Source organism: Platalea leucorodia (genome assembly GCF_965183815.1).
Source record: "Platalea leucorodia genome assembly, chromosome: 4".
Taxonomy (NCBI): Eukaryota; Metazoa; Chordata; class Aves; order Pelecaniformes; family Threskiornithidae; genus Platalea; species Platalea leucorodia.
Window position 1 is genome coordinate 59,149,747 of NC_138826.1, and position 14,315 is coordinate 59,164,061.

At 47.1% G+C, this 14,315-nt stretch overlaps 1 protein-coding gene across 20 annotated transcripts in view; it reads right to left on the reverse strand.

Annotated features, from left to right (window-relative positions):
* Positions 1–14,315, reverse strand: part of CACNA1C (calcium voltage-gated channel subunit alpha1 C) — a gene marked incomplete at its 5' end in the record, with an annotated part of 481,188 nt that overhangs the window by 21,281 nt on the left and 445,592 nt on the right. For 15 of the 20 annotated variants that reach the window (XM_082309318.1, XM_082309328.1, XM_082309337.1 and 12 more), the window contains 4 exons: positions 305–396; positions 3,610–3,675; positions 7,331–7,459; positions 10,520–10,552. In XM_082309318.1, the coding sequence (XP_082165444.1) occupies positions 305–396; positions 3,610–3,675; positions 7,331–7,459; positions 10,520–10,552 (320 nt within the window). The remainder of the gene's footprint in view (positions 1–304; positions 397–3,609; positions 3,676–7,330; positions 7,460–10,519; positions 10,553–14,315) is intronic. The other 5 variants (XM_082309322.1, XM_082309335.1, XM_082309332.1 and 2 more) reach the window with 1 other exon arrangement.

Genomic DNA, 14,315 nt, shown 5'->3' on the forward strand with positions numbered 1-14,315 from the left:
AACAAAAGGAGGAGTTTGTGATGCATATCAACGTTTGAGAGCACTGAAAACTGGCTACCTTCCTTCTGAGTAGGAGGACTCGCCTCCCTCCCCAGCACTGAGTGTTGGCCAGTGTCAGCTGGCAGGGTACGAGGCTTAATGGACTGGTCGTTTCATCTGATGTAACTCCTAGGCTCCCCCACTACGGGACAACATGTTTCTACTCACCTCGTGAGCGTGACACGGTAGAAGGAGATAAGCTGTGCCCAAGAGCAGAGGAATCGTGCTCCCAGACTGACACAATCCAGAGCTGTCAGACACCCACCTGAAAAGCAGCAGCACTGCCTGGGGGAAGGTCTGGAAGTTGTTGTTGCGGTTGATTTCTGTGGTATCGTTCAGCGCAATTTTACCAAACACCTGGCAGAGAGCAGAGGTCTTTTCAGGTTAGCCCTGCAAAATCCCCAAACCTCTTGTCACCTGTAGCTCTTGGCCTCACTCTGACTCTGATATTTAACAGAATCTGCTCTTCTCAAAAAATCTTTTCCACAGGTCTTTCATATTTGCTGTTGCTTCCCTTGCTTGTGCTTTATCACCAGAAAAGCACAAATAAGTGCATACGAAATATGTAACAAGAGGCATCTTTTCTTAAAACAAGACATCCTTCCTTATTTCATACACTGTGAATATGTGATATGGGGCCTTATTTTAACAGGCACTCATATGGGGATGGGATCCAGCTGAAAGAAATGAATAACACAGAAGAAAAGGCTCCTTCCGTCATTGCTTATCTGTCTTCACCAGGGGGAAATGATAGCAAAGACCAGCAGCTGCAAAGCCTTGAGCTCCCAACTCTGTGGGGTGCCTTGGATCTTCCCAAAACAATGTAAAGTACGTTGCCTTGGATCTGGAGATTGTCCAAATGCTTGCCCTTCTAGTAGCCACGCTTGTCACCAGCAGGTGTTTCAGGCCCCCCACCCAGAATGCAGCAGTGTGAGGACGATGACTAGATTTGCCCAGACAAGGATGGCTTACAGCTTCCTTCCACGCCCAACCCACCCTCGCTGCACCAGCTAGTTCATCCAGCCACAGGACGAAGCCTGCAACCATCAGCAAACCTTTTTAGGGGCCTGCCCTCAGATGTGAAGTCCCCAGTGCAGGAGAGTTTCAGGCTTCTTTGAAAAAGTCATATATAGCTTTGGTACTTTTGGGCACCGGGACTGAGAGCTTAACAAAGCTTGCCTGGCAGAAAGGTCTCTGCACAGCATAGTCAGTCAGGACTATTTATTCCCCATTGATAGCAATGTGACAGAGATCTCAAGGACTGAGAGCTGTAATCTCGTAGCCAAAATGAGCAGCAGGAACAGAGCAGCTCTGAGACAACATGGAGCTTCTTTTCAAGCAAATGTCACCGATAATTAACACCCCAAAAGAAATGACGACGTGGAGAGAAGCGCAGGGACAATGGTGGGGAGGCCATGCCAGATGGGAGGGAGGGTCTGCACATGGCAGGCTTTCTGCAGGGGTTCCTCACGGACGTGTGGGCCTTCCCCAGCCCCGACCGCCCCCACGCCGTGGGTAGCAGTGACAGCCCCAGCTGCACTGAGGAGGAGCAGGAGGACAGATTAAATGCTCAGAGGCAGTTTGAGCTGAGGCAGCCCATATTTTTCACTTCAGGCAAGCGTAGGCAAGGGAACTTCCCATGCTGGAAGTCTGATTTTCCTTTCGACCCTGAGGCTTCCCTCACACACAATGCACTGGCAGCAGCTACTATGGGTGCTTTGCAGTAGGCACCTACAAGGAGCTGCAGATAGAGGTTCCTCCCTCATGGCCTCTCCAGTCTGCGCCTCCTGGGCCCTGATGTCAGTGGCTTCATCCATCAGCATCAATTTGGATTTTTCCACTTGGGCACATTAGGTAGCGAGGCTTGAACGTTGTTACGCTCCAAGTCAGGGCAGTAGCTGAGATAAAGTAGTAGGTCTCCTTTATGTGGGATATTCTTATATTTTCATCAGATCTGGTACATCTAGTCTTTCAAGGTAGCTGCTTAATGGAGTGAGGAAGGATTTTCCTTCCTATGTGTCCCTATGTGTGAGGGAACTCTCTGTGTCAGCAGGTTCAAGAGAGCAGCACACAAAACGTCTGAGATGCCATTTGGATGAAAAGTAATGATAACAGGTCTCTGGGCTCTAAGCAAAGAGGGAAATGAGAAAAGTTGGTTTTCTCATTGGAAGACAGAAGGGCAGGGAGCGATCTAGTAATCTAGATCAATGTGAAAGACAGATGTATGATCTTCAGGCTGCTGAGATGATTAAAACAGAGGCTTGAAAGTAAGCCAAGGATTAAATAGCCAACTTAGAACTAGCTGACAGAAAAGGGAACAGAATTACAGAATAAAATATCTAGACCTGGGAGCACCCTGATCATTGTAGACCCCATTTGCCTGGGTGCTTGGAAGCCATTTTTAATGCTTTGTGTAGCTACATAACACTAGTGTAATACTTTCAAGTGATTTTCTGTATAGCACAGGTAATCCTGTAAGATCTTGACCATTTGAGCTAGTTAGGTATTAAAGGCAAAACTGCCAAGTTTACAGTATGAGCCTAGTAGACTAAATGACAACTATAATTACTGGGGGCAATTGAGATAACCTATGATAAGTCAAGAAAAGACTAGTTTTATTTTTCAAACTGGGGGAGGGTAGATGGAGTCTGTGAAAAGATATGATTATAATAACAGGAAACAAATGAAAACGAGGTCACAGAGGTCAGATGAATTTTGTTACAAATTCTGTCGGCATTGTGAAACCAAGAAGCCTGCCATGTTTGAAAACCTCTGGAAGCAATTATACCATGCCTTTCTATACTTTGGTCTCTGGTCCCAGATGGCTGACTTGTCTGAGATCTTTGATTAACACTGAAGTGGAACGTGAAGCTTAGTTTGAAAAGCAGCACAGCAAATGAGGCTGGGACTGTCACAGACTGTGCCTATATCACATGCGTTCTTCCATGGTCTGTATGCAACATCAGTTCCTTGCACAGATGAACGCTCAGGCCAGTTCCAAGTTCAATTTGCAAACTGAATAGGATATTGTATTAATGCAGGTTCCTGAAGAACTGGCACAAACACAGAGCATCGGTATGTTGGGTCTGATCCCATATTTACCTTCATGGGTGCAAATCAAAAGCTGCTTTTTACAACTCAGTGGAAGTTACACCAGTGTGAAAGTGATGCGAGAGAAAAATTGGGTTCGTTCAGTGCAGCACGGCCATAAGCCCACTGAAACAATTATTTTGAACCAACGAGCGAGGCAGTAAATCTCCTTTGCCACCGCTGCTGGGTATGCCTCTGAGAGTGTGGAGGGCAGGCATGGTCTTTTTACTGTTTGCATATTGCATTCTGCCATTAAATGGGTCATTTTTTGTGTTTTTTCTGGAGCACGTTGTGCTCCTGTTGGAAGTGCATAGACAGACAAGCTTTTCCAGCCAAGGTTAGCTGCTGTCTTACCTTATTGGGCAAAAATATTCTTGTAAGCCCCTACAACCATACATTGATCTAGTTACTTTATAAGTCAGTTCCTAAAACTCCTAACAGGAGAAGACAGACACAATTAAGCTCTTTAGCATCACTTACCTGCATCCCGATCACAGCGTAGATGAAGAACAACATCACTATTAAAAGAGCCACATAGGGGAGAGCCTAGAAATGAAAAAAAAAAAAAAAAACAGAGAGCACTGTGTCTCCACCGAGTCCGGGATGCTGGAGCCTGGTTCATGCTCCTGGCTTTGGGAAACGGCAGAGGCTGGCCCCAAGCGTGGAGTCTGTAGTTTGGCCAGGTGGCCACTAGATGCCTCTACAGGCCCATATTTGCTTGCTCTCCCCGCCACCACCCTGCTGCCACCCAGCTCAGGCAGGCTCTGATTCTGCTCCCACTCGTGATGGTGTAGCTCTGCTGCCTTCAAGTCACTGCTGCCCTTGACGGAGTGAAGAAAGCGAGGGCAAAACCAGTGTCTACACCTGCTTACCATGAGGAGAAAACTCTCATAACCAGTGTTATCCTGGGACTAATGGCAATGTGATTTTTTCTGGATCCAGTCTGGTGACATCAAAAATGCAACAGCTGCCGAGATCCAAATTCAAGGCTTCTGCTACAATGGCTGGTACCATCCTAAGTACCTAAAGCAGCATCAGCTTTGTTCCCTGTTCAGTGTCAGGTGTCTGTGACGGTGCCTGCAATGCACTAAGTGTCTGTGATCAGCTGCTGAAGAGGAAATGCAGGGCCCTGATATGCAGAGCTGCCTCGTAAGGAAGAGGCCGGTGCAATCAGCAAAGTGTTGAGTGCTATCGGTTTCCTCCGCCACTAGCAGGAATCAAGGGCACAGCTCAGGACCTCACAGGCTCAGGCTTTTGAGGAGGAATTTTCTACTCTGTTGCTTTTGAAATATATAGCGCTCAGACAAGAGATTTCTAGACCTCACTTCAGAGGCGATGGGAGGACACATTCATTCTGAAAATGTGAGTACAGTCCCTGATCTGGATTTTGAACACCCCATTTCACAGAGTATAAAAAGCCTACAACATTATTTTTTTTTCATATAAGATTATTTGCACATTTTATGTTTATGCCTAAATTCAACAGGGCTAAATCCTACAGGAAGAATCAAGGAAAAAATTTCACTGACCACTATGGAGATTTGACTAAGACCTGCAGAAATGTCTGCAGAAATGCAGAAACAATGTCTGTAATCATCATCTTGAGGCTCATGGGCAGATTGCTCTGTGTTTTATGGGGTCAGACAAATCTGTATGATTACCCCACAATGTCAGTGGAGATACACCAGCTCAGAATTGGGCTTCAAACATTTTGGGATGATCTAGTTGTGACTTGATACACAGAAGACCTAAGAAGAGCTCCTGGGATAGTGTCCAGACAGGACCTGAGGTGCATAACCTTACCAGTTCTTCTATCTTTCAAACAGGGATTAGGAAAGTGTCCTCTCCTGGCCGTCTGGCCCTCTACTTTCTTTCTATGTTCTTCCGCTCAGCCCACTCTTCTCCACTGGTGCACCTTCCTACTCATCTCTGCTCCGTATTCCCCATGGCTCCTTCGGCTCCCCACCTCCCATATTCCACTCGTCTGGCTCTGTCCTCCTCCGTCTCCGTCCTCCCCTGGCTTTACCACTTTGTCCTTGTGATTCCCACGGCCTTGCCTTGCCCTCAGCACCCCTCTCACTTCCTACTCCTCCCACTCGCCAGCCTGGGCTCTGTTGCTGTCTCTGCAGGCAGAAACCCCGCTGAGCATTTTCCCACCACGCGCTCCTCTGACTGGTGCCTCAACTTGTACGTAAGCCCTGCGTGCCATGCGCAGGGCACATGATAGTTACGATGGGCTCTGAACTCCACCGCAAGTTCATTGCTTACTAGGCTGCCCTGTGTGAGCAGAGACACTTCCTGGAAGCATGTGGGGACACGGAGAAGAGCCCGTGCCAGACAAAGTCTGCAGGGATCCCAGATTTTGGCAGTGGGAGCGGCTGAATTAAGAGCTCTGCAGAGTGGCTATTCTTAGCTACCAAAGGAGCCTCCCAGTAGTTGCAAGAGGAGGAGCTCTGAGCAGAGAATACCATGTTATAAATGGCTAAAGGCTTTCAAGGGAAAAAGCACTTGCTTGTGGTGCTATTTCCCCCCCACCCCCGCTCTGAAAGATACCTCCCTTGGTACTTTCTCCCATCACCCTACAACCCTGCCTAAAAGTGACTCTCCAATAAAAGAGGTCTGAAGGTCACTGGAGGGAAGTACCAGGCACTCCCTTTCCCATCCATCTCATCCTCTCCAGCCAAGAACTGTGGAGAGCTGAGCTCAGGATAAGAGCGAGCGATTGCTAAAGAGGCTGGAGGGGCACAGGGGCAAGGGGAGGAGAAGCAGGAACTGGAAAGTGTGACTCTGTCCCCTGCATCAGGGATGGCTGAGCTGTGCCAAGGGAATCTCATTCCTATGGATGCAGACAAAATGGTTCCCACTGGAGCCACTCAAATAACAACCTGGAAGTTAGCAACCATGTAAGCAATGGAAAAAGTTGCTTGTGGTACAGATGTGTCAGAAAATTGCCGTGCAATATTAGATCCTCTAGCAGTCAAGGAGTGTGCAAAATAAGAGTCCTTTGCATGAGCCTGGTGGTCTGCCTACCAAGACCACCTGAGAGCTGCACTGGAAAAGGTCCAGATTGATCCCTGGTGTACACGTGTGCTACTTCTGCTGACAGAGACAGAAGTTGTGGTGATCTACAGCACTGCAGGCTTTGGTCCCAGCTTGTGTTGTAGCTGGTGAGGTTTAAGTTTTAAAGCATGGATCAGCTCCTTTCCCATTTGAGTCAATACAAATGCTGTTGACCATTTAAAGCCTCAATCTGAGGGATATGTGGTTGATTTTTAAAGGCTTGTGTGTTGCACAAGTTACTCTTTCATGCTTTTATCGAGTGGCGTCCTGCATCTTTTCTCATGTTTAGACCATCCTTTGTATTCCTGTGCTGTCTTTCCCCGACACTTCCTCCAGACCTGACCCAGCTAACATCCAGGTTGTGCTGGCCCAGTAAATCCAGGTCAAGTACTTGTAAAATGCAGGAATATGCTATGCTTCATCTCTAACTACCATTTTCTATGCATGGCTAGGTTAGAGGCTGGTCTAAAATCAGTTTTTCTAGCAAATAGCTATCTCTTGGTGTTTGTTTTACCCCAGAAGTGATGATTCTTATCCAGTCTGGTCTCCTTCACCTTCCCCTACCTACTCTGGTACTTTATCTACCACTGAAATGCAACCTGCCTCCAGGGCAAAAGCAGAAGCAATTTAATAACTTGGCATTCTTACAAGGGCCAAAGGTGTGGGGCCAAGAAGGTGAAATTCTTCCTGGATGAAAGCATGGGAGTCACACACCTCTAATACTCACTGGAAATCCTCAAAACAAGGCTAAAGGGAACCTTAATTGAGACCCAGGCCTTCCCCAGAGCTGTGTATTTTGCTTAAAGCAACAGATATAAAATACAGCTAAAATAAAAAAAAAAAAAAAAAAGAGGAGACTGCAGGGTTACAGACAGGCAGTAATTGAGTTGAACTGAACTATCAAGGCTGTTCAGGAAGGTCTCAAGCAATTACTCATGCTTTAAAGATGAAACTCATACCCAGGCAGTCATCCCCTGTGAGCCCCATTTACTCGAGTCTCATTCGTGCCACGCGTCACTGGCGCGCACAGCCCTGACCAGCAGCCTTTCAGCCCAGGCACTTGGGTGAAACCCCACCCCGAGAGGCCACCAAGGGGCAAAATACCCTGTTAGGTCTTACTTAGAGATAAGCGAAGGAATACCTGGAAGGACTTGATGAAGGTCCAAAGCAGCGTCCGGATGCCCTCCCCTCGGCTCAGGAGCTTCACGAGACGCATCACGCGGAAGAGTCGGAAGAAGGTGATTGAGATGCGAGAGTTTTCCTCTGCGTTCTGGAAGCCATTGGCACAGAGGCAGGAGTTACAACAGCACGGGAGGAACAGGGGCCCTGGGCCACAGAGGACGCTACGCCGAGAGCTCACTGCACTGTTCCTTGTCCTGGTACCACTCCCTGGGCTTGCACTGCCCCGGCACCCCAGGGACGGGCCAAGGCTGGTTAAGCCTGCCCTCTCTCCCATGGTGGTGAGGTTACTCTACAGGGGCTCTCGAGGCCATTAGCCTCTCCCTTCAGGTTGCCTGGACTTTTGGGGATTAGGGATATGTTATGCTATAAACCCCTCCATTACATCTCCTCGCATTGGAAAGATGCAGTTCTCCTTTGACATTGTACTGGAGGAGAAAGATGCTTTCTCTTTTGACCTGTCAGGGATGTTTTACCCCAGCAAGTGCCTCAGCGAGCAGTTCTGGTGAATCTGGTGTCGGGCATTAGCCACGTGCCGCTTGCTCTGCTGGGAAACAGTAGCAGGTCCCCGGTCTGCTCCGGGGTGCGAAACCCCGCAGGGGCACGGCACGCACTGCCCCTGCCCGGCTGCTGGCGTCACCGGCACCGCTGGCAGCCCCGCTGCCCTGCGCGGCTCTGGCCGTGCGTCTGGGGGCTGGGCCGTGGTCGCTCGCTACCGCTGCTCTGCATTCGGGCCTTTCGCATTTCTCATGACCCCTTTGTATTTCCCACAGTCTGCACACTGATTTTTTTTTTTTGATTTTTTTTTGAAAAGATTTTATTTTGGCTTCACTGCTACTGTTCAAGCGTGCAGTATTTTAAAATAGTCTTTCTTCTGGCCTGTTTTTTTCTCACAGCATCTGCTTTCTCCCTAAGCATTTTCCCCTGGGCCTGTAACCAGCTCTGACGTTCCTCAGCCTTCGCACATGTGAAGGCAACGTTGGTCTGAGCGCTGCCGTGGCGGCAGGCTCACCTGGGCCTTGGCGGAGGACCCGCTGCCTAGCTGGAGGGTAGGCGAGGCACAGCACAGAAAATGCTGTGTTTCCCAGTTTGTTAACCCCTTAAAATACTGTGCGAAGCCTGCCGAGCTGGTGGCTGCCACTAGCAGCACTGTGGGAATGTGACCTCCTGTCACAGGGGGAGATAACACTGTCACCCTGCCACTTGACCTGCTGTGGAGCAAAGAAGTGCACAGAAGCCCCCTCTCTGTCCCCGCCCAGGCTGCAACCACTGCAGTCTGAGTCTGAACACCACTGAAAGAGCAACATTTAGGAGGAAGAAACAGTGCAGATCACCCCTGCTGTTAACTACTCACCACTGTGTAAACCAAGAGAGAACAGACCCTTTGGATTTCCTGTCACCGGGCAGCGAAAACAGCAGCTGCTTGTCTGTCTGCTCCTGATAAAACCCAAGGGAACCGCCTGGATGTACGTTTCTGGGATTAAATGTCCAGATGAGGACGTGTACCTGTGTGCTGTGTGTGCTCCTGTTTCCAACCCAGGAGGAGCAGATTGGTGCTCAGCTCTGTCGGCCCCCGGCTGGGTCCATGCCTCAGCTCCTGCTGCGCAGCCCTGGGGGCACACAGGGGCCATAGCTGCTTGCTGGTGTCTGTGAACCCCGCTCGCACAGAAAGCTCAGCGTTGTGTGCAGTAGTTCAGGATTGCACCCCAGTTGCAGTTTGTCTGTCTATCTGTGGTGAATCACCAGTGGGTATTTTGGGTAGCTTCCTCCAGTTTGCAGCAAAGGCTGACGCTCGCTGCCTGTGCAGTAACCGGGTGAAAAAGATTAGAGGAACGGGCTGTGTCAGGGAAAAGCCTGAGTGCTCCCTGCATCTTACATCACGCTCGTTTTCTGACTTGGACAACAGGCTGGGGGCTTCAGTGAATCAGAGGGAATTGCTCTGAGATGCAGGAGGGAGTGTGGCCTCCAAGAAATCAAAAATCATGGCATTTAATACTGTCAGCACTACAGTCCCAGAGGGGCTAACTATAAGGTCACACACCTCTCCCAATCCTACAGAAGTCCTGTCACCTCCCTTCCACTTTCTCTAAGAAGCTAAACTCCAATACCACCTTAAAGAGAGTTGAGGTGCAAATTTAAAAGTTGTGTGGACAGCAGTACTGCTGTGGTTGTGACCACACACACACACAAAAAAAGTGTTTTCTTATTCTACCTGCTGCTGCTCTTGTTGGCTTGGCCCTTTAGATGGCACCAAGTTCGGACAGGGGTCTGGACAGAGGTTTTAGCATTCCTTCTTCTTTCCTTGCTGAGAGGAGGCAGCTGCTGTAGGCAGAAAATTATCCCTGTCCTCCTAGGGTCCAGGAGTAGGCAAAGTCTAAGCAACAGGTGAAATAGAACAAATTCCTCCCTGATGCAAATCTGAAACTTACTGGCATAAAACCACTTAGCCAAAAACACTCAGCGATGCCTCAGGAGATTACAGTCATTTTAAGACTAGGTGGCTACAGATTAGCCGGTGCCTGAGTAGCCTTGCTTGCTTTCGCCTGGCTTTCATCCAGCTTTTTGAAGGTGTATCCTTGCCAGAGGAGGGAGGTTCTGCAAAGTGGCAATCAAGAGACTGGAGTTACTGCAACTCTGTTGGGGTGGTGTGGGAACTGCCTTGTACACCAAGGCAGCAGAGTTTGTGTGCACCATTGCACAACTTACTCTTTCTGTGCAAAGTACAAACTCAAATGTTACAGTGAATCACGTCATTGAAAAGGAACTTCGGAGTCCCAGTCCTTTCTAGTCTGGAGGCTTGGACATGAAGTCACAGTGCAAACTCATTCAGCATCACATTGATAGTGACATAGTTTGTTGCTAACAAGAAATCTTACCAGGTCTAGTTCTCTCTTGGTGAGCCATTAGAAGGCAGAACGACAGTTAACTTGACCAAAGGAAAGCTCAGGATGCACAAGAAATACACATGTGCAGCATATTCACAGCTCATGTGAACACCAGACTCACACCAATACACAACATGGCAGCTTCATGCACAAATAACTAGGCTGGGCTTGGAGAGAGAACTTGTGATCACGGGGAAGAGAATAAAGGAGTGTGTTAGAAAGAGTGTCACAGAAGCTGGGAGGGTGGTCTGTATTTTCGGTCTTACCATAGAGGAAGAGCATTGGGTATGTTCAGCTGGCTTTAAAGAAAGGCAGACAGAAATAAGCTGTAATAAGTCTCCAATCAAGAGCCCTAGTACACTAGGTCTTGGCTAACACAGGAGCAACAAAATGGCAGGAGAGGGCAAAAGGGAATTTGAAAGAAATGCACAAGAGGCTGGGCTTATTCCCTAGGATGCCCAGGATCAAAGCTGGCTGTGGCAGAAGTAGGTACAACTCCCATTGAATTTGATGTAAGCTGTATCCACTACCACCATATGTGAATTGCACCCAGTATCTCCTGAGTGCTAGACATCCTGGCATCCAGGCAGTGGAGGTACTGATATTGTTAAAATGTTTCTTGTATCACTGTTATCAAGTTCAATACAGGATCTGATTTAGCTCCCCAACTCAGATCCAGGCCATGTCTACACAGGGACCAGCCAGCTTCTAGTGCATCAGTCTGATTTGTAAACCCATAATATCCCAGTGCTAAAGCAACACTTTCTATTTACATATCCCCATTCCCTTACATGTAGTTCTGAGTGATAACGTTGTTACTAAAACAATGGGTTGGGACAGTCTAATTGCCTCTTGGCAACCCTGCAACACCCACCACCAGCTGTGGAAAGTGGGTTGGTAAAGCTGGTTAGCTTGCTGTACCCTCACCCACCTCATAGCAAAGCTCCAGAGACCCAATGGATGTGTCCTTGGAGGCCAAGCTGAGCTGAGCTGAGCCCTGGTCACGCCTGGAAGAGCCTATTTGCTGCAAACACTCTGCCTGACATTCCTTGATTAACTTCAGGGGCCATTTCCAGTACTGAGAGCAATTCTAAAAAACACCCAAGGCTGCAAATACCCTTAGGTGTAAGAAGCAGAATTGAAAATTAAATAAAACCAGCTTTATCAGGAATCCTTCAATTCAATAGATTCAATAGTAACATAATCCTTCAGGCCTAACCTCTACCATATGCCCCATATGCCAACCCTGTCTGTCATTACTTCTTGTGACTACATTAGCAAAGCTGAAACTGATGTATTTCTTCTTCTGCCAGTGGCAGAATTCACCTCTAGTGCCATGGAGGACTCCTGCAGTGTGCTCCTGCTCTCCAAGGACACTGCAGTAACCAAACTGTCATTGTATTACCTAAATAAAAACTGTAGTCTGGATGCACAGCCTATTTGGTGATATAGGCAAATGAGAACAATTAAAAACCCAAGGTACACCTAATCATATAATAGTGTTTTGGGTAGTGTCAGCTTTCATTGCTTTTATCCTTCTCTTTCGCATGTTTGCTCTTGTGTTTTCTTTTCAGATCACATACAGGCAAAAGTTGACTTGAATACCAAATTAAGGAGCGGTGCCCATAAAGACATTTCTTACAGACCAGGCATAGATTTAGATTTTGTGTTACTGGGTAAACATCTCCTTTCCAGCAAAGAGTTTCTCTGTCGCATCCCCCTTCCTCTTTCTAGTTTTGCAAATCATCTTTTCTAACAGTAGAAGGACCCTTATTCTGCTAGTTGCTGCATTCCTGGTAGAAGGTACAAAGCTCTTTCAAACTAACTGAAGGAAGCCCAAAAATTTTCAGCACCTTTCAGGATTCTCCATCCTTCCTGGCTGACAGTGTTGGTGCATCTGTGACTGACTGGCTGAAGAAGCCTTGTAAGTTACTGTGGAATATTATACCTTAATCGCCATTTTGATATTGTTGGTATTTCATCAGAAAGCACAGATAATAGTAATGTACAGAGTAAAAAAATCTGTATAAAAGGATATGACTATATAAGGCACTGTTGATATGGGATGCTCAACTTGGAGGAGTTGCCATCACATTGAAAAACTAGAAACCAAAGGTTCTGAGTATCTTTGGCACTGCTAAGAAAGTGGAGTAGAGGTTGTCTTACTCATCTCTTATTGCCTGAGCTAACTGGCCTGTGTTTTAAGATGGAGTCAAATATGTAGCAAATTATATCATTACCTACAGTAAAGGCTCAAAAGCAGCACAGGAAAGTTTCCGTTAATGCTGGCAGGTGGTATTTGTACAAACTGTGGCACTGTGGGCTGAGGTTCCTGATATGCTTGTGCATACAGTATTTTGTGCATGAGTATGCCAGGGGGAAATCAACCCACAGCTGCAGGTTGCTGAATACATTTTCTGATATCCACTGATGTTTCAGAGAGGAGCCAAATCCTACCATTTTCCACCTGTGCCAAAAAGTCACCAATGGACCTGAGCACGGATATCTGAGAACCCATTACTGGGACTTTCAAGCCATTCCTAACTGTAAAGCCGAGAGAGCTATTGCTAGATTTTCTGAGAATCTTCAACCTTGCAAGTGATGTGGGTATGCCAATTTTAGGGCAAGGACAGGCACCCGGCACCTGAGAATGTAGCAGTCACATCAGTTGAGAGGGATGGAGGCATGGTGATAGGTACTTGGAATTAAAGCCAGTGTCTAATGCCCATCTGAAGTGGACAGGATTTCACTTCTACAAATCTCAGAACATGTACAAAAGCGAATCCTCATCTGTTTAATGTCTTTGAAGGAGCTTCTGAAGAAGCTACACCACTTAACAGAAGGCAGCTTTCGCTGTACTCTGTTTTACTTGAAGTCATCTGTTCCCCTGCATGTGGTCTAACCTGCAAAAGAACTTCAAGTATTCTACCCTGCTCTTGCCATTTGGGGCACAAGTAGCATGCACGTAACTGAATGAGAAAGGGCAACAACAATAACAGCGAGATCAGTCAAGACATGATGCTCTGCATAATTTCTATCATAGCGAAAAGGAACCTGAAGTATAAATCACAAACAAGTCCAGGGGCATACTAAGAGTGATGTAGAAGGGAACCTGCAGGCTAAGAGTGGGAAGAGAAATAGGTGAAGCAGGAAAGCAGGATGCATCTGTGTAAAGACACTCAATGGGGACGAGTGCAATGAAACTGCTTGGGCCATTTCTTTTTTTTTTTTTTTCCCCTCTTGATGTCACCATATTAAAAAAGGTAATAGAGATACTAAGGAGCAGAAGAGGTCAAGAAACAGAAAAGCAGGTTCTAGAAGCCAAAGCAAAGATTCAGTAGCATAAAGACTGAGGGATCCCTGAAGCATGTCTGAAAAGCTCCTTCGAATATTGTTGCCTGCATATATCTCATTTTAACTATGTTCAGTGTGTACTAGAGCACCAGCATTTAAAACAGACACATTGCTCAAGCTGCTGCTAAACTGTGTGCGTCCTTAAAGCCCCTACAGGCACAAAAGCGAAAGGCACAGCTTATGCCCATCATGAATTCAAGATCCCAGGTAAGAAGGTCTCTGGGAAAGAAGACAGGTTTATTCAATGGAGAGATACTTAAAATCTCAGAGACCACAGCACTGAATAAGGTAACTGTACTGTGTTCCTGCTAATCGTGCTTCACCTGGGTAGGTGGGAGTGAGGCTTGCCGGCAGCTATTTGCAAAGAACATACCACCTCTGGATGGGTACAGGGAGCATCAGAGTCTCCTGAACCTCCACACTGACTCACATATCAAACTTGGTGTCTGATCTTGCCATCAAGTCAAGGAAAGTTTATAACAGGTTGTGTTTATGGGTTTCCAAATCCTGATTATAGCATGAATGCTTTGGAAGCTAGGAGAGGATAAAATTTGCACTCCAGGAGAACCAGTTTCAATGTTTCAAGGGCAATACGTAACAATCAATATCATACGATGTTTGTGCTGTAATGTAATCCATTCCAAAATTCTGAGAAGGGATGACTTGCCTCTTCAGAGCTGTAAAGACAGGAGCAAAAACATGAGCAAA